This window comes from Petaurus breviceps, unplaced genomic scaffold, assembly GCF_028583685.1.
Source record: "Petaurus breviceps papuanus isolate PSGF00001 unplaced genomic scaffold, PetGlider_PUasm1.0 189, whole genome shotgun sequence".
Lineage (NCBI taxonomy): Eukaryota > Metazoa > Chordata > Mammalia > Diprotodontia > Petauridae > Petaurus > Petaurus breviceps.
The window spans coordinates 31,983,559-32,004,645 of record NW_027185809.1 but is presented as its reverse complement, the minus strand read 5'-3'; the positions used below and the strand labels follow the sequence as shown (position 1 = coordinate 32,004,645).

The window sequence follows — 21,087 nt, the reverse complement described above, 5'->3', positions numbered from 1 at the left end:
GCCACGAGGGTTAGACCCCAGTGCTGCCCTAGCCCTTAGAGGCATTTACTTAACAGTGGTCTTAGTCGTACCCTGATGCAGGTAGGTTGGGTGGATTAGGACTGTACTGGTCCCAGCTGAATTTCATTCCCCTTTCTTTCAGGCCTGGTATAACCATGCTCACTAATCTTCTACTATAGTTCCTATGTTAGTTCGCTGACTAAGTCTGCAGGAATGCCCCATACAGAAGGGAAGCATGGTCTCGCCCTTGGATACACATACAGGCACACATATGCACACACACACACACATATTCCTGAGGTTAGGTAGAGCTGATGCTTTCTGCTTGTTGTAACAGGACAGTGGGGGAAGGGTGAGAATAGGATATGCTGGCAAAGAACTTGGAGCATCAGGGAAACCCCTGAGTGTGTCCCAAAACACTGTCTCGAGAGCTGGTTTGTGGGCCTTGCCTTGTTAGGCTTCTTTCTTTCTTGTCCTGTGTGTACAGCTGTCATTGCTTAATCTCTGTTACATAATTTTGTTTTGTTTTGTGTGAGACTTCAGAGGACAGGAGAAAATGTCTAGTCTTCCCTCTGGTTGGTCAAGTGGCCAACTCCTCTGTACCTTTCAGTTTTATTCTTAAATGTTTTGCTAGTACTATGCTTAATGTGAAAGTCTCTGTAGATCCTTTTAGAAGTAAGGGGGAAATAAGTCTTGAGTGAATGAATGGCAAGGGATTTGGGAAGTGCCTGGGAGCAGAGCTAAGCCAGATAAAGCAAAACCCAGAAAACTTTAGCGCTCCTTGCAGAACAGGTTGCATAGCAGTTCTTAATCTCTTCTGTTTCTCTCTTTCACTTTTCCCCTCCAATAATCTGTATTTTCACAGTTACTTAGGGTGAGTATTCACATTACAGCACATTCTTGACATCAGCTACTTTGCAGGTGGCAATTAGCGCATTTTTCTCTTCCTACTACCTTCTAAGTTGTGAGCTGTGGTTGACTTTCTCCAGAAGGTATTATTTTAAAATAAATCTTTGTATCTTTGTATTGCTTTCAGAATATGATATGGGATAAGCAGAGTGACTGGAACAAATGTATAGTTTAATATCACTTTCCATCCAAGCAAGGGTTAATATAATGCCTCTATAACTGATATAACTATAACTGAGAACTAATTTTTTTTTGACCAGAAGGAAATAATAGAGAATCCCTTTGAGGATATGTTATCTATACATAAGAGGCAAGGGAGAAATTACCTAGAGTATTGCTGGGTATGTTATCTGAATAGCATTTAAACAGAAAATATGAAATTACCAGATTGAACTCCTGAAAAACTGGGTGACCTCAAATGATCTGTAGTTAGAATATTTTAATTAAAGAAAATTTAAAACAGTCATTTTAGCCTATTAGCCTTTGCCAATTCTGGTTAGTCACCAAACTTGGCCCAATTTCCTACTCTCTAATTGTAGCTACCTGCTGGTTTTGTGTAATGGGATTGCCTGGGAGGGAGTAGGGAGCCGGGTAAGGAATTTTGAGAAGATATGTGGCTTGATGTCTAAGCAGCCTCAGAGTGCCATGTGAGAGGTGGAAGAGCCTACTGAATCAAGGTACAGGAAATCTCTAGGACATGTAAGAATTCCAAACCATCGATATTAGTTAGCAGGGCCTCAAGGATAATGAGTTGTACGATTTTGGATTTTAAAAATTAATCAGAGACGTTATTGGTGCCAGTAGTTTTGTCAGCTTGAGAATGTATAGGGAATATAAAAGCAAGGATACACCTTTGGGGCATTATGGTCATTATTAGACATACCATTTTTGCTTAGCAAATTTCTTGCTAATAAAAAGGTACAAGTTTGAATGGGAATGGAAGGACTTTTTGCCTTGAACTACTTTAAAATAAGCGTGTGTGTTCACACCTGTTCACATGTGTATGTCTAAATTGTTTTTTGTTTGTTTTTTAAGCATCTGTATCACTTCCCAGTTCTTTACATTCCATGGAACCCTCCCTCAAAAAAAAAAATAAAGTTAGGCAAAATAAACATATTGGCTATGTCTGACCACATGGGCTTCATTCCACACTCATAGTTACCTCTCTGTTCAGAGGAGGGAAGTGTATTGTACTGTCAGTTTTCTGGAGTCAAGATTGATCATTGCACTGATCAGAATTTTTATGTTTTTCACTTTGCTTCCTTACACTTTTATGTTGGTTGGTTAATTGTGTAAATCATTTTCTTAGTTGTATTTTCTTTGTTGTTCAGCAGTTCCTACAAATCTTCTCAATTTTCTTTTGAGTTCTTCATATCCTTGAACCCCTTCTACAGAGTGTCTTTAGTTGCACAGGTGATGATGGTAGAGGGTTCTGACCAGTGTTCTTCCACAGTTAATTTTTTTTCACAGTCAATTTATAGTACCTCCATAGCCCCCAGGTAACAGTGGAAGTGTATTTCTTGTGTTCATCTATTTTGAAGAAGGAACTGTTTGTTACTAAGCTTGAGTCTGCCTGCTAAAAAGGGTTTGATTGCCCTTTAGGAAAATTAGGCCAAGACCACCCAATTCATTGCTTACATAAAAATTTAACAAGTCATTGACTTAGTCATTGGTACCTTGGAGGTTAAGATTTTTAATCCTCCAGTCTAGATTGTTTTTCTCCCTTTCCATCTTTTCCCCTGTATTCTTCTCTTTCTACCCTTCCTGTCCCATGTTTCTTGCTTGCTGGATATCTATCACCATATTATCATATCAAATTTTTAAAATTAAATTAGTTTATTTATTTTTAGTTTTCAACATTCACTTTTATAAGATTTTGAGTTCTAAATATTTCCCTCTTCCCAAGATGGCATGCAATTTGATATAAACTATACATGCACAATCATATTAAATGTATTTTCACATTAGTCATGTTTGTGAAAGAAGACTCAGAACAAAAGGGGAAAATCCACAAAAAAGAAAAAAATGAGAAAATTGTATGCTTTGATCTGTATTCATTCAGATTTCTCCATAGTTGTTTCTCTAGATGTGGATAACATTTTCCATCACGGGTCTTTTGGAATTGTCTTAGATCATTTCATTGCTGAGAAGAGCTAAGTGTATCAAAGTTGTTCATCTCACAGTGTTATTTTTACTATGTACGATGTTCTCCTGATTCTGCTTACTTCACTCAGTATCAGTTCATGTAAGTCCAGGTTTTTCCAAAATCTGTCTGCTCATCATTCTTACGGAACAATAGTATTCTGTTACGTTCATAAACTACAACTTGTTCAGCCCCAATTGCATACCACGTGTTTTAAAGGGGACCTTTTAGAGTATTTTAGGAAAGCATGAAGTGGCGGTATGCCTGTGCCAATTTTCAACTCATCTTAACCTTGTTTCTCTTGGTTCATTTGTTCTAGGTCGGTGACTTGACTTGGTGAGATTAAATCTCTTGTTTAATTTTTTTCCACTCAATAGGGTATTCTTAATGCATAAACCATATTCATTTACATTTAAATATTGCTTATCACAATGTAATCGTTATCGCTTTCCGGAAGAACTAAGCTAATACAATGAGCAAGTCCAAAATATTGGTTTTTATACAAATGTGCTTTGGGGGGAAAACAGACTTTATTTAAAGCATTGGGTCTTAGCTGCTAGCTGCATTCAAACTGGGATTTTTTATCTCTGTTCAGAATGTAGAAATCAGATATTCTTATTCACCTTTTAGAATTTTCTTATTTTTGAGAGCAGGAAGGTGATATCTGGTGAGAACAGCTAGTTTAGTGAGAACAGCCCTATCTATGTACAAATTCTCAAGTTCTTGAATTATTTCCTTAATAAGTTTGAACTTTTCTATTATCGAGACATTTGATTCTGGGGTGCTGGAAGGATGGCATTAGACTAGATCCCAAAGTCTTGCCTTAGGTACCATGGCTGCCCGGGCGGCATCTTTTTTGGGTGTTTTGCTTCTGCCACCAACACCTCCGAATTGAAGTTCTTTCTGATCAGTTAACAATGAATGAATGAATGAATCGAAATGAATGAAATAAATCCTTTCCTTAGGAGCTTAGAGGGGTAGAGGGTAGAGAAAAGCTTATCAATAAACATGGTATTTGTGGAACAGTCAAGTCAGTGCTTTCACCTCTTCAAATTGTTACACATTTGCTGATTTCACAACTTTCATCTTGTATCCAAGAGTTGGTTATGCAGGCTAACTAGTGTTCTCAACAGTTTCCAAGATTCCTAACTTTGAGGTCTAGGCATGCCTCAGATTATTTCAGCATTCCTTGGTTATGTGGGTGTTGAAGCATAGGGAACTCAAAAGAGACATAACAAAAAAATTTTTTTTCAATGTAGGCTGCCTAGCAAAGGTGGTAGTGGTGATGGGAAGCCTTTTTAATAAGAATCTTTTCAATGTTTACATTCATTAAAAATTTTTGAATGACAAATTTCCTCACTTAGAAACAAGCAATTATATATTATATATGTGAAATTATGCAAAAATGTGCATAGTAGGCATGATGAAAAATAAAGTGGGAAAAAATGCTTCAGTCTTCAGAATTCAGCAGTCTTGATAGAGTTTCTATAGTAACTTCATGAATTAAAATTGAGAAGTTTTCTATTTAACAGTTTCACTAAATTTATATAAGTAGAATCTTGCTTTTAACAAGTACCACTAGAATGTGAAGTTTGATTCAGTGAATCTTATTTTGATGATACTTTAAGCATTAATGTCTGAAAAGATGTCTTTAAGCCTCGCTTTAACTAGGAATTCCATAGTCCAAACTGTAGACAAACTATCAAATGCTCACAAAGCTTTGGTTAGCCAGGGTGATTCACGTTACAATAGAGGACTCTGTACCATTTGTTTATCTATGGGTACAATGGCCTTCAAAACAGTGATTTGGGGTTGTCTACTATAGCTTAGGCTATATACTATCAGCTAGTAGCTATCTGTTCTTTAGTGTAGAAACCAAAATAGAATAAGGAGCCATAGTGCTCCCTACCCCACCAAAAAAAAAAATTAAGTGGAGTTTAGAAAGTTTATCTTCTTGAAATGACTGCTGTATCCAGTTTCTTTCTTTGGGTCCAACTCTTTTCCTATTCTCTATCCTTTCCTTGTGGCAGGTGTGGCAGTTACCTATCCCTTGGAGGGAAGAATTAGTTCCACAGAGAAAATTTAAGTATCCTTAAAGTTGCTGGTTTGTAACGTGCTTTTTCATGTACTTCTATAGGGTTATCATTTAATTTTTTATGGAAAAAAAAATTTTTTTACAGAATGAGTTTAGACACAACTATAAAATGTAAAAATGAGGTTTGCTTTAGTACTAAATTTATAGACTACTAGAATGTCTTCTTCCCCTTTCCCCTATCAATACTGGGTCTTGCCATTTCTCCTAGGCTTGAAAGTACAGGGGCCACTTATGAGCCTGATCTCACTGCTAATTGTCACAGAAGCTTTGACCTATTCTGTATCTGACCTGGGTCAGTCACTTCACCCCTCCCTAGACATCTCCATGGCCCTTATCCCTCGACTTCATACTAGCACTGGCCCCTCCCTCCCCCCATCACAGGGGCTCCCCCTATAGAGCTAGACCCATTGCAAACACCTGATTGACCCTTGTCCTACTGCAGCTCACAATTTCAAACTCAAGGAATCCACTGTTCTCAGCCTTCTCTAGCAGCAGGGATTAGATTACAGGTGTATGCCACCACACCTGGCATACTCTTAAAATTTCAGCTTAAGAAGGGAATCCTCCTCTTCCCACCACCACCCACTTGAACTCAAAAGAGTTGTAGGATATTTGACTCACTAGACACTTCAAGTTTTTTTCCTTGCTTTGGGAAGCCTCAATCCCGGGGTACCATTCTAAATCTGGAGTAACTGTATAGGTCACTGGGGAAGATAAAGTTCAATAGAGGAAAATTCATTAACTATCTATGAGCTTGGCTTTGAACCCTGTCTATAGTCTTTGTTGAATATAGTAAAGTAAATATGTCCCCCCCCAAAAGGAAGTCATTTAATCGTATAAAATGGAACAGTATTATAGCAACTCTTCAGTGTGGTAGGAAAACCTGTGGAAACTGTTAGTCTCAGTATATACCGTGTTTCCCCGATAAGACCTATCCCGAAAATAAGCCCTCCCCTTACTGTGTAAGATTCCTCTAAAATAAGCCCTCCCCCGAAAATAAGCCCTATTGAGATTGCTACTGTAGTGAAAGTGATCCCCTGCGCTACACGCTACATTACAGTCCCCTCTGTATGCACTGTCCCCCCCCATGAAATGCATGCCGCGCTCCGAGCTGCATCCAATCAGAGCTGCAGCAGTGAGCGCATCATCCTGTTCTTCCCCATTCCCAAAAATAGATTTGCTTATTGAATAAAGGTACATTTTTTTGTTCACATTTACCTGTTTATTAAAATTGCTGTCAATGTTCATTAAAATAAGCCCTCTGGTGTTTTTTCTGTCCAAAAAAATTAATAAGACAGTGTCTTATTATCGGGGAAACACGGTAGTATAGTTAGGCTGACAGGAGAAAACTCAAATTTTGCAAACGGGAATCTACCTGGACTTCTTGCCTCAATCGCCTGTTTCTGGATGGTTTGATAAGTCCTAACAAAGACAAGTGTAAGCCACTTTCCATGGTTATACTTCAGAGACTACAGGGAAGGGTTTCTACTGCCTGTTGTTCCCTTCCAAAACTGCATTTGTCATCTACTCTTATTTTCTTTTGCAGATTACAGATTCAGCTGGCCACATCCTATATTCCAAGGAGGATGCAACCAAAGGGAAATTTGCCTTCACCACTGAGGATTATGATATGTTTGAGGCATGTTTTGAGAGCAAGGGTAAGTGACCAAAGAAGGTTCTTCCTAGATGATAGGTGCTTTCCCCACTTTTGGTTAGTTGTCAGAGAGGCAGGGACCTCCAAAAGGCTCACAGTAGTTAGAGCATGAACTTCCTGTGTTCTGGATGGCTGTGAAGAGGAAATGAGATCTGAGCATCTACTCACGTAAATAAAAGCAAAAGTTAGGCAATTAGCCCTCTTTCCTCGTGTGCAGTAACTGGAATTGCTCTTTGAGTCCTGTGACGTACCTTAGGTTGTATAGCTAGGCCTGTTTTTGGTATAGATGTCCAAAAAACAATACATTCACATTCAGACAGTTTTTTATCTGTAATTTGGAACAAGATTTTGTACGTTTCTTTCATTATGGGATAGAGCCAGGAACTCCTTCTTGATCTTGGCTATTTCTGGATATGAGTGCTTTAGTTGAAATTCTTTTACTTATTTTTTATATTTTTATCTTTTTTTTTTCAATTAACAGACATTTGTTTCCTCTGCTCCCCCAGTTTAACAGAAAAAACAAAACTCTTGTAACAAATATGCATAGGTTATCAAAACAGGTTCCCATAATGTCCGTGTCCAAAAATGTATGTCATTCTGCATCTTGAATCTGTCACCTGTCAGTAGGTCGGTAGCATAGTTCAGTCCTCTGGAGTCATGGCTGGCCATGCTGTGCCTTTAAAAAAATATATCTTATTGAGAGTTTTTGTTTTCACACCACTTATGTTTCCCAAGATAGCTTAACTCCAATTCCCCAAGAGCCATCACTTATGAAAAAAGAAAAAACAGTTCAGCAGAACTAACCAGCCCATCCCCCAAGGCTAACATTACATGCAGAGTAGGCCTTGGTTTTAAGATGTTTTTAGCAACTCATGCCCCCAGGTTCATTACACTTTCCTAGACTCAGCTGGGAGAGTGGCTCTTGTCCAGTTAGCAGCACATGTAGCTTCATTAAGCAGGTTGGAGTTCCTGGTAGTTCAACCAAGCACTGGCTTCAACTGATCACCCTCAGCCCTGCTTAGCTTGAAAGCTAATGGGGATATTAGCAATGATAATAGCTTTTATTTCTACACACCCTTCCAGAGTCAAAGTACTTTACATACATCTTATTTAATCTTCATAACAGTCTTATGAGTAGGTATGATTATTGCTTATTTACAGGTGCTATAGGAGCTGAATCCCAAAAGAGCCTATAAATGCTTTGCTTGGTTCCACACAGCCAGTAAATGGCTGAACAAGGAGCTGCCCGCTATGCACATTTAATGCTTTTCCTGTTGTATCATGCTATGAACTGACTTTTAGGTAAAGAAGTGACAAACTACAGAACGTTTTCTCTAGTGTTAATAGACACTAAACCCATTGCCTACTAAATATTTCCAGTTGCTATCATCTCAAATGTAATACATTTTGAAATTCCTTATATTTTTCAAACTGGCTCTTTCCTGACATCCATCTTTCTGTCAATAGCACCATCTTTTTCTCAGTCATGATATGCTTAAAATATTGAAAGCCATCTTGGTCTCCTTCCCCTTCACTGCTTATATCAAATCTGTCATCAGTTCTATTAATAATTCCTTCAAATTGTTTATTTTATTTGTTCTTTTCCATTCTCACTTTAACCATCTTAGTCTGTGTCCTAATTATTTCATGCCCGTATTTCATTAGCCTCTTAACTTGTTACCTTGCTTTAAACCCATTCTGCAAACCACTGCCAAATTAATCATCCTCAAACTACTTTCATCAACCTCTTCCAACCCTAATCTTGTGATACTAGTATCATGTTATTCCCCTGTTTAGAAACTGTTAGCTCACTGATGCATACAGGATAAAGTTATGGAATTAAAGTATTTTAGACCTAGAAACCCACCCTGAGCCTGGAATTTAAAGGGATTTCGCTTAATACATTATTTAAATGGTCCACAGGCAGCTCCAGCTAAGCTCCTGAGGAATAGGCACTGGGTCCAGTGTTTATTATGTACTTTCTACAGTACTAGTATAGTTCTGGACATGTAAGAATTCAGTAGACAGTTATTAAGCTTTGTGCTAGGTAGTATACTTAACAGCAGTGACAAAACAAAGAAAAACAAGTTAGAAGAAGAAGAATTTAATGGAAGTTGGAGTTTAGGGTGGAAGACACTTTTAGAATGGATCTTTACATACACTACAGAAAACCATTTTCATATTTGTTAATATCTGACACCACATAGACTGAAGTCTTATCTTTACAAATTGATGTAATGCTGGAAAAGGTTTTTTAAAGTGGGAAACACTGAACTTTCTAAGGAATATGTTATCTGGAACCAGACCTGGCAGAGGGCTGTGGTTTTACTTGTGATTATTTAATGTTATGCAGTGGCAAAGTGGGAGATGGTAAGAAGAAACTGTTAAGGCAGAGGATGTCCTGGGCAGTTGAACCAGGTGCCTTTATGAGCTGCTTGGATTTCATGAATCCTTATAATAAGGAAGGGGAAATGGAAAAATGCTTTTATGTCCCATAGAAACTGTGCTGATATTGGGATTGGATACCTAGGTTTTGGGGAAAAGTCCTTCCAAAGCATGGGATTGGGAGTCAGATATTCAGCTTGGCATTGAAAGCTTTTCTACAGTTTTATCTTAGCTTGCCTATCCATTATCCAATGAACCTAATGTCCTAGCCATGTTTGACTCTTTCTTGTCTTCTGAATATGTTGGGCTCATTCCCAGCTCTGAGCTGTGTCTACCCTTCCCTCCTTTCATTCCCTTCCTAAATGTGTCCTACCTCCCCCAACTTGCATGTTCTCCCTACTCCTTTCTAAATACCCAGATTCTTCTCAAATCCTGACTTCTTCGTGAAGTCTTCACTCCCTCCATTGATCCATATTCTCCCTCCTCTGACCTTTTGTAGCATTTATTGTTTATGCCACTGATTTTGACATTTTATCAGTGAGATCCTTGAGTGAAAGTATCATATCCCTGGCACATAGGTTATCAGTAAATATTTGTTGAATTTAACTCCACACTATTCCTAGGACCGACTCTTGTTTTCAGAGGATATGTTCCCTACAGGTTGGTTGGCTTTCATGGTATAATAAAACACTGGACTCAGTCAAAGCCTTGATCCTAGATCTAGATATTGAGGTCAATGAGTATAATAACCTCCTCATTTTACTGATGAGAGAATTGAGGCCAAAAGAGTTTAAGTGACTTGTCTACAGTCATCAGCATCCTCTCTAGTTTGTTAAAGGGTAGAGTTAGAATTTGAACTCTGATCCTTGGACTCCAAACACAGAATTCTTTCCACTCTGCCTGAATGTTACCTATAAGAAGTGACCTACCTTAGGTGAGATAATATATGCAAAGCACTTTGTGCTATATAAATGAGAGTTGTTATTTGATGCCTGCTATGCTTTATTATAATAATAAATTATAATATAATAATAAAAATATTATTATTATGCTATGCTGGATTTTAAGGTCTCAGATCACAGAAACTTCTGGTTGCCTTATCCTTTTCACCTACTTGATAAATGAGGAAAGAATTCCATTTCACCACTCTGGGTCAGAAATGAACTTTTTGTTAATATGAGTATTGTTTTGTTGATCCCTGCCATCATAAATAGACCTCTTCTTTCTGAAGAACAGAGACCTTCCTTTGCAATGACATCATCTCTACCAGATCAGAGATCATAGAGTCATAGATTTCAAAGTTTGAAGGGACACTCAAGGCCATGAAGTCCAACCCCCTGATTTTACAAATGAGAAAACTGAGGCTAAGTGATGTGCACACTGCTGGTGAGTGTCTGAGACAGGATTAAACTGACTCCATGCTCAGCACACCATCCACTGTGCTACCAGGCTGTCTCTGTGTCTTTACTTTTAAGTTGTTATAAATTTTAAGGATTTTAATGCTGTATATAAGGAGAAAGATTTCTGTTGTTTTGTGGCTACAATACCTAGATTTAAAATAGAGTGTTGCATGATGGGATCTGTGGTTTCTCAACTTGGTGTCTTTATTGATTATGTTGTATCTTATTAAAACCTCTGTGAACACGGCCTCCCTGGGGGAATTTGCCTGTGCAGTTCCTCCAGATGAGTAAAATGTATGTTTCTGCCTAAGCCCAAGGGTTACCACTAGCTGATTTATCTCCCACCCAAATTCATATTGTTTTGACTTTGTGAGCTTTATTTCACATTCCCATATTCCTGTGTTGTTTTTTTTTCCCTGTCCCTCTACCACCAGCTGCAGTATTTTGTGTCTTGCACACTTAATACTGTTTGCCAGCAGCCTGTTCTCTTTGCTTTCCGGAGTCCCACACAGATCCAGGCTTTGTCTGGAGTGCCTGTGATTTTAGGCAGAGACAGGAATTCTCTACAGCTGAGTAGGGGGAGGGACTGCCTGTTTCCCTCTATTGAAAGGGTGGGGGCAAGGAGAGAGTGGGTGGGTGATTTCCTGGAATGTTAAATATTCCACACAATGAATCCTTTCATTTTGTTTCCAGGAACAGGGCGGACACCTGACCAGCTCGTGATCCTGGACATGAAGCATGGGGTGGAAGCAAAAAATTACGAGGAGGTACATCCTACAGTGATACCCAGTTAAGCAGCAGCCAACTATGCTACTAGGACTCTGTGACCCACTAAGGCTAGTAGGCTGTGTTTTGCCCAGAATGCTGTATTTTTCTCAGCAGTCACATGACAACCAGCTGTTTGTAATCTGATGTCTTACTGATATGGAAAGTTGGTTTAGTAGTCTTGAAAAACATTCCAGGCTTGGTTGTTAGCCAAAGAGACTCTGCTGACAGTCCTTTGGAAATGTTGGGGCGATAAAACCCTCATATGCTTGCCATTAGTTCTCTTGAAGCAGACTTCAAATGTGTATAGTTCTAATTTTAAAAGCTGAAACTTGTTTCTGTGTTGAAGTCCAAGGCTAGGAAAAATGGTTTGTTTTGGCTTTTTGAATGCCAATAGGGCTGTTTTCTTGGAGGAGTGAATTTAGTGCTATTTAATCTTGAGCAACAGTGCTCTCTCTGAGACACAAAGGAGAGGAATCACTTTTATTGAAAACAATATTAAGCACTAAAGGTTAGAAAACTGAAAAATTGTAGGAAACTAGTTTGGTGATAAATGGCAGTAAGATGCTGATATAGAAATGGTAGACCCGCAGACAAGTCATTGCACTTGAGGTCAGAGGTTAGGAAAGAAACTAGTTGCATGTAATGAATGAGGCATCACATCAAAGCACAAAGGAGCACAGAGATTCATCTCTTCTTATGAGGGCCCCCCTGGAAGACTTTGGAGGTGGCAAAAAGGATTTACTAAAGTAGAAGAGACACAGGGGAACCACAAGAACAGGAGATATTAATCTCTAATGAAAAGAATATATTTTATTTGGCTAAGCAACAGTTTAGGTTATGGAAAAGAGGGGGAGAACAGGACGTATAAATTATTCTTGAAGACTGTAAACTAAGGAAGGATAGTTGTTCAAAACCATTTACAGGAATTTGTAGGGAGAGTGTAATACAGTAACTAGGAGGTAAGAGATGGAATAATCTTATTAGGGGAATCATGAGAGCTTCTGCCACTTGAGATTTGGGCCTTTGAACCAGACATTGGACGGGAGATGCCTGGCATGAAGGAGGAGTAGAAGTGAACAATTAGTTTTGAAACAGGAAGTAGTCAAGTGGGAGTGGTGGCTCTTGAAACGTTTCTGCTTTTTTCTATTCTGGGCCCCAAATAGTTTGTCCTATTCCATAATAAACCACTGAGTTATTTGTCATCAGTAAATCCAAGCAAATGATCCAGCAGATGCTCCCTGAAGACACTGGATTTCTTGCCCCTGACTACATTCTGATCAGTAGAAAAGTTCAGATTTTTGTTTTTCACTAGATGGTTTAAGAATAAAGAAAAAGATCTCAAATCTTTTTTTGTTTGTTTTTTGGAGGGCTGTTGGGGTTAAGTGACTTGCCCAAGGTCCTATGGCTAGTTTTTGTGTTAAGTGTTTGAGGCCCGATTTGAACTCAGGTCCTCCTGACTCCAGGGCTGGTACTCTATTCACTGCAGCACCTAGTCACCTCCAAAGATTTCAAGTCTTCACAATCCCAAAGATAAGGAACTGTTAATAAAGTGAGGAAGGATTAGAATGTTTTCTAGTTAGTAGTGAGTGTCTGTGCCCAGGTCTTTCTCCTTTTAGTCAGATACTAAGCAGGTGTCCTCAAAGACATTTAAACTGTCTGACTGTGACACTGTGAAGGTACAGTAATTTTTCTGCCTAATCTCTTGTTCTTAATTGTAGCAGCTCCCAAGGCAACACTACTAGATTTTCATAACTTAAACAACAGGCTTTCATCTGGGTTTTTGAGTTTACACTTTAGGTTGATCTCTTCTTTCTGTGAAGGATAACTATTTTACTGGCATCAAATAATATTTATTAGGTATCTAGTAAGGCTTTTTATATAGCAGTTTCTTTTGTTCTCTAAATTAGAAGACATATAGGTGGTACTGTTCATTTTGTTGCCTCTGTACCTCTTGGAATTCCAGTAAGCTTTGAGCCTTGTTTATTAATATTGGGAAGCAGGGCTTTATGCCCTCTTAACTCCTCGTTAATCCAACTGGGGAATCCCTAGTAGAAAGGAAGCTGCCACTCTTCCTTTCCTTACTTCCTGCTTTCCACGTCTGGCACGTCCTTGGCTTCTCCTCAGCCTGTCTTTACGTACTTGGTTACAACATAGCTTAACGCTTCTGCTTCCCGATTATGAAACTCCTCTGCCCCAACCTAGTATACCATTATTGGGGCTCAGGAAAATGGGAACTTAGCAGCAACCAGATTTTGGTCATTATTATTATTAAAGAGGGAGTGGTTGTGTTGTATCCCAGAAGCTGTACTTTTATAAAAGTTTTTGCCCAGGCTCTGTTCTTTCTTTCCAGACAATTGTTGAGTGCAATCTTTGGAAATAATGATATTTCATATACAGTTTTCCCATAACATCATGAGATCAGTAGTGTATTTTTATCTTCGTTTTATAGACAAGGGAATTGAGGTTCGGAGAATTTGTGATTTGCCCAGTGTACACAGCTAGTAAGTATCTGAGTCTGTCCTTGAGCCCAGATATATGCTCCTAGTAGCCCTGTGCTGTAGGTAATCTTCATTTTACAAATGAGAGAATTAAAGTTCAGAGAAGTTAAATGACTTGCCCAGGGTCACACGACAAATTAAAGATCAGGAATTGAGCACAAGTCCTCCTAACTCTAAATCCATGCTTTCCCCACTACATTATATTGTTACTGCTATTCCTGTTTATTGGAGCCAGACTGTGACAACATTTGCCCCTATTGTGTACTAGAATAAAGTGTGAGGCCACAAAAAAGTGGGAGGAAATTAACTTTCAGGAGCCCACCCAGATCCAGGCTTTGTCTGGAGAGCTCGTGTGTTCCTGAGATGGCTGATGATAGGCCTTAATGTGGCTGGGAGTCATTAGACAAAAAGATCAGAATCATTTGAGTTTGTTATTGACATTTAAAAAGGTGGTATGTGCTTCGGCTTCTAGTCTTCTGATACTCTATATACCCCCTTCTTTGAATTTATACCTTAGCACTAGAATTTGAAGGTCATCTTTGTCATCTTTTGCAATCTATTGGCAAGTCCCTTTAGTCAGGCTCTCCTACATGTCTTGTGGGTCTGTTAGAAAATGAATTCAGCACAGTTAAGATGAAATATTTAGTTCTCCTGCCTGAAAAAGGTACAAAGCTACCCAACTTGATGTTTATAAGGAGAAAGTATACTTCTGTCTTAAGAAGGATAGCACTTGTTCTTGATTTCTCAAGTTGCTTTTTCAAGGAGAGCTTATCCATGTCTGACTTTGTCCTTAGATTTGCCTTTTTAATACCTTGCCTTTTGCTTGATTCATGTAAATGAGCATGTTTCTGGTACTTTGTATATTTGAGCAGGAACTAATGTTGATTGAGTACATTTCTAGGGAAGATAGTCCTTCCTTATCAAGAAAGCATTGATTAAAAGGAAAACAATACATAAATTGCTTTAAATTTTAATTCTTAAGCCCTTAACCCCATTCCTCTCCCGCTCCCCCCACCCCAGTCCTGATGGCTTCTCAGGATTTGTCTTTTCTTTAAGCAGTTTTAATTCTAACATCCTACTTGTGGACTCCTCAAGAAAATATAATTTTAGAACACATAACAGAAACACAGTTTTTTGGTTTGAGCAACAGCTGAGGACTTTTCCATAGCTCTCTTCCCTAGTATACTTAGCAGGGATGGAGGAACTATTGTTCTAAAACACCAGGACCAAAATCTGATATTCCAGAAAGTGTCAAATTTCATTTGGGATACGAATATTTTCATAAGTAATTTTGACACCATTAATTTTTGCAGCACCAATAGACAGACCTTTGTTTTGTTTTTTCCAGACACAGGTAAATGTGCATGGATTTTGTCCATAAGTGTATTTTGTTCCTGTATTTGTACAAGTTGAGCTTGTGTAGTTAACACTTATTGCTGTGGTCTGGAATCCGTCATAAGAATGTTCTGCCCCTTTCAAAAGTCAGTTTCAGACTGATGTAATGCTTTCATTAAATCTGGCTTGTCACAAAGAAATTTCTTTCTTAGGCCTTGATGCTACATGAGGGAAAAGAGCTTTATGAAACTTTTTAGTGTGAAATCTAGAGACTTTCAAGCTGTCTTCACACATCCTCTTTAAGGAACTATTTTTTAAGGAATTAACACCTTTCTTTGGTAGAACTACTTTCATATAGATTGTACTGAAAATACTTTAGATTTACAGTATCACTAGTAATTGAGAAGGCTTTGATTTTGGACAATGGAGATCTCTACTTTTGCTGAATTGAGGGGGTGGGAAAGGGGATAGTTTTCAACAACTAACAAGTAACTTATGTGGGGAGGTAGTTTGGTATAATCATAGGTTCAAGTCCCAGTCTATTTTGTTATTCATGTGACCATGAGAGAGTTACTTAACATAAATTTCTTCAACACAATGTAGAGCTTAGTAGAAATTGATTGAATTTTGTTGCTGAATTGAATTCTCCATGGTGTAAATCTTTAGTTTAGGGCTTTAACAATCACAGCAGTTCATCTTATGTACTTTTATTCACTATATTAAAATTGTATCTTTGGCTTTAGGTTTCTGTGGTTGGTCTCCCTGTCACAAGTGTCTCCCCACTCCAGTCCATCTTCTATTCTCACAGTGATCTTTCTAACATACACCCCCCCCCCATCAGTAAACTCCAGTGGGCTCGCTGTCCACCTCCAGGATCAAATATTAAGGCCTTTCTTTGACTTTCAAAACTCTTAATTTACACCACCCCACATATTCTGAGATCTAGTGACACCATCCTCTAAGACACTCCCATCTCCCTGCACTAGCATTTTCACTATCGGCCTCTCCTGCCTTGCCTCTGCTCCTGGCTTTCTGTCAAGTCCCAGCTAAAATCGCCTGATCTAAGAAACCTTCCTTGATTCTTCTTAATTAATTCCAGTACCTTTCCTCTGTTGATTGTTTCCAGTTTGTCCTTCATAGAGTTGTTTCCATGTTGTCTCCTCTGTTAGGTTGTGAGCTCCTCCGGGGTAGGGACTGTCTTTTACCTTTCCTTGTGTCCCCAGCATAGTGCATGACAGACACATTGTAGATGATTAATAAATATTTATTAACTGACGAGTTTCACTTCCAAAATTTGATTTGGCTTAACATTGTAATAATAGTGAATATACTGTGCCAGGTTTTCTCTTGCCTTGCCTTGTCTTTAAAAAAAAAATACCTTGTTACATGTGTTTCCTTAGCATGTGAAGAAGTGAATGGTCTCATTGATGTCTCACATCCTGCAAAAGCAGTTTTCTTTTGTATGGGTCCTGTTACAATGTTTCCAATGGCACCGTGTAACAAAAGTGCTTGCAAAGCTGAAAGTTATATACAAGTGTTAGCTACTGTTAGTATGGACTTTTCATAAAAAGTTAAATAAGCTGCTCTAGAGAGGAAGAACAAGTGAGAGGCCTAAATTAAGAATATGCTAGGATAGTGGTAGAGTTATTGGGTATTAATTCATTCATAAAGCATCTATTAAGAAATCCTTTATATGTTAGACATCTATTAGACATGCTAGATTGTGGAGATGCAAAGACTACAGCTCTTGCCATCTATTCGAGCCAGTCAGTAAACATGTAAATCCCCACTATGTTCCAGTGCTAGATACTAGAGGAGGTATATTGTTTGATGTTTTACATTACTATAGTCAGTAAACTAGGTAATCATTATTATTATAATTATTTTAATCTGAAATGGTTGTGCATTGTCTTGTATTTTAAGTAGGAATGTTTTTATTCTTCAGAGGTGATTTGGGTATACAATACTGTGTCAATGAGTCCACTGTTCCTTTCTTTCCCAGATCGCAAAAGTGGAGAAGCTGAAACCCCTGGAAGTTGAACTTCGACGCCTGGAGGACCTTTCAGAATCTATTGTTAATGATTTTGCCTACATGAAGAAGCGAGAAGAAGAGATGCGGGACACTAATGGTCAGTAGTAGTTAGCTTTTCCCCAGGTATCTCCTAGAACTTTAAATTCTGGTCTTAGACTTAACAGAACTTCACAAAATTCACCAGGCCAGTTATGATGAAGTTAAAGGTGTTCTCTTACACTTTTATTTGCTGCATGTGAACCAGTAGGAATCAAGTAGGAATTTTGCCACTTAGACATTTTGAATAATTTGAATAGGCCTTTTCCTTCTAATTTCCTTCTTACTCGGTCATCTAATTTATTACAAATCAAATTAGTAGTAGTAGAATCAATATACAATGTTTATTGTATTTCTAAAGATTTTACAGATCTTTTTCTTATTCCTTGAATTATACTGTGAAAGAGATTAATATGGAGGATAAAAATGTCAGTCATCCTGAGTATTGAGTATATTTCTACCACAGCCAATTGACTGCTCTGTCTGTTCTAAGTATAAGCCAATCCCCCTCCTAGTAGAGAAAGTGAAAGGCACTTGAGAAATGCCTCTACACAATCAGGTTGCTAAAGAAGATGAAGTCAGGGGCGGCCAGGTGGCTCAGCGAGTAGGAGTACCAGCTCCAGCGTCAGGATGACCTGGGGATCAAATCTGGGCTCAGATACTTAGCACCACACCCAGAAAAAACTGGCCGTGTAACCTTAAGCAAGTTACTTAACCCCGATTGCTTTAAAAAAAAAAAAAAGATGAAGTGTTCCCTTATACAGAAAAGTAAAACAGAAACAGAGCTTCAGTGGAGGGAAAAGAGACCTGAGGGTAAAGGAAAGGGAATTTGACTCTTGTCAGTAAGTTAAGGAGTAAAAGAATGACACTTAGGAAAGGGAGGGAAGAAAAAAGGGCAGGTGTACATTAGATTTAAAATATAATTTTAGTCTCTTCCTCAGGAGATAACTGGATGCTCTGAGGAGAAAGAAGCTGTTTAAAGTCCAAAGAATGATACAGTAGAAGCATAAAACTTGTAAAGAAGTCATCCAGTAAGAGTAAGGAAGATAGAAAAGATTGTAGTGATTGGTGATTCCCTGCCCAGGGATTCTGAGGAAGCTTTTGACCTGATAACAATAGATCTGTTGTCTTTCTGGGACACAGATCCAAAGCATAACTAAGAATTTTCCAAGACTTATAAAAATCAATGACTAGTATTCACTTTCAGTGATTCACTTGGGCACAAATGATACTGCCAGAAAAGACCTAAAATGTATTGCCAAAGGTTATGAAGTTTGGGCAAGAAACTGAAAACCAAGGGGACACAGGTTGTATTTTCATTGCTGCTGCCTGTTGAAAGTAAACGAGACAGAAGAGAAAAGTGATTTGGGAAGTGAACATGTCTGAAATGTCTGAGAATGGGATTTAAATTTCTGGAACATGGCATAAAATATAGAGATGGTGAACTCCAGGGAAGGGATGAAGTACATCTAACAAAGAATGGCAAAAATGTATTATACAGTAGCAACAACATTGTATTGAAAACAGCTTTGAAAAACTTAAGGATTCTGATCAGTGCACTATGACTCAAGGGATAATAAGGAAGCATTATATCATCTACCTCCTGATAGAGGAATGAGGCATATGTGTAGACTTACTTTGCTTTATGATCATTTGTTATAAGGCCTATGTTTTTTGTATCTGGGTGAAAGTACATGGGGGATAGATTAGTGATAGGGTCACCAAAAAAGGGGGAGGTCAAGAAGCATTTTTAAAAACACATAGAAATTAACTGAAAGATGTTGGGGAAGAAAAACACAGACAAGCAGGACATTTTCTGAAAGTAACATGTTGAATTGGACGTACAAAGAATATATTTACCAGGTGTTGTGCAGATTACATCAAAAAAGCTGCAGGCTAAAAATGTATGAAATAGAAGACTGCCTAACTGTAATCCATCAAACATGATATGATTGCTTAGCTGCAATAAAGGAAAAGGAAAAGCAGTTGTAATACATAGAAGTGTACAAGAAACACAAATGCAAGAAGGGAGTCAGTTGTAAAATGCTTGTTCTCAAAAACAACATATACAAATGCCCAGAGTTTTGGCAGCAAGCAAGAGGAACTAAAAATCCTAATGTAAGAAAGGAAATTTGACTTCATAAAGGCACCACTGATTCTTTGTGGAATATAATATATGAATAGAAATATGGCCCTGGATGGGTCTACCTTATTTGGATGAAACATGATAGGTAAAAATGTTAGCACTGTATACTAAGAGGGGAATTTGTGATGTAATCTAGGAAGCGTAGTGGATAGCATTTGGGTAAAGATCAGAGAGATGAAAAACACACACAATTTTATCATGGGACTGTGTTATAAATTGCCTGAGTAGAAATGGGAAGTAGCTGAAGAGTTCTAAAGCTTGGCACAGAACCATGATATAGTGGTGATAGGAGACTTCAATTATCCAAACATCTTATGACACTTCTCTCTGCCAAAGAAAGAGGAACCAATGACTTTTTGATTTTCCTTAATAAGAATTTCATTCTTTGGGGGTGGCTAGGTGGCGCAGTGAGTAAAGTGCCAGCCTGGAGTCAGAAGGACCTGAGTTCGGATCCGTCCTCAGACACTTAACACACACACACACACACACACACACAAATACTAGCCGTGTGGCCTTGGGCAAGTTACTTAACCCCAATTGCCCTCCAAAAAAAAAAAAGAATTTAATTCTTCAAAAGATGGGTGCCAACAAGGCTAACTTTTATCCTGGATTTGGGTCTCCTTAATTAACAGAGAGGAATTTGTGGCTAGGCTGGGAATGATAGGTGAACCTTGAGGAAAAGTGACAGCTCTCCTGGGCACAGGCTATCATCTTAGGGAAGCAGATTTCTAAGGTTTTAGAGAAAGAAAAGGCAAGATCCCATTTCCACAGGGGAAGACAGCTCAGGAACTATAGAAAACTCAAGAATCAAATTCTGAAGACAAAATGGAAACTAATTCCATTGAGAAGTAAAAACGGAAACCTGTTTGAAGTGAGATAGTTGTGTATGCCCAGAAAACCTACAACGCAGTTTAAAAATATGAACAAAAGATAGAAGAAAGAATGTGTAACTGAGTGAGTATAATACTGTGGTCCAATAAAACTGAAGTTGAGAGGTTCAGAGCTCAAAATGAACTAAGGCTGGGGTGGCCAGGTAGCACAGTGAGTAAGAGCACCGGCCCTAGAGCCGGGATAACCTGGGATCGAATCCAGGCTCAGACACTTAGCACCCACCCAGAAACACCTGGCCGTGTAACCTTGAGCAAGTTACTTAACCCCAATTGCTTTAAAAAAAAAAATTAACTAAGGCTGTGAAGGAAGGATAGGACAGGACAAAGGTTTGAGATTTTTTTAAGCTTTTTAACAGAGGAATGAACAAAGATCAAAGAAGGATAGGTCCCTGCTTCAGGTGAATGGATAACAGCTGACAGCAGAAAGCAGAGCTACTCCATTCTTATTTTGGTTCTGTTTCCTCTGCCAAATAGAATGGTATTTGCTCTGGAAACAAAAGTTGCTATCAAGGATTGGCTACTCAAGAAAAGAGATAATAAGAGAGCTCTTAGCTAACCTTCATGGACTCAGGTTTCCTAATCCAAATGATATCCTCTAGTACTGAAAGAACTGGAGGTTGTTAATGCTAAGCCATTGTCAGTGATATTTAAAGGGATATGGAAATGGGAGTGGACTGGCCAACAGGAGGAGGACAGATGTCCCAATTTTTTTTTTTTTTAAGCAATCGGGGTTAAGTAACTTGCTCAAAGTTACACGGCCAGTTATTTCTGGGTGTGGTGCTGAGTATCTGAGCCC

General features: G+C 38.5%; 1 protein-coding gene across 1 annotated transcript in view; it reads left to right on the top strand.

The window, feature by feature from the left end:
• TMED10 (transmembrane p24 trafficking protein 10) overlaps positions 1-21,087 on the top strand; it is a 40,931-nt gene that overhangs the window by 15,307 nt on the left and 4,537 nt on the right. The window contains 3 exon segments of the mRNA XM_069092249.1: positions 6,694-6,805; positions 11,280-11,353; positions 17,190-17,316. Of these exon segments, the coding sequence (XP_068948350.1) occupies positions 6,694-6,805; positions 11,280-11,353; positions 17,190-17,316 (313 nt within the window).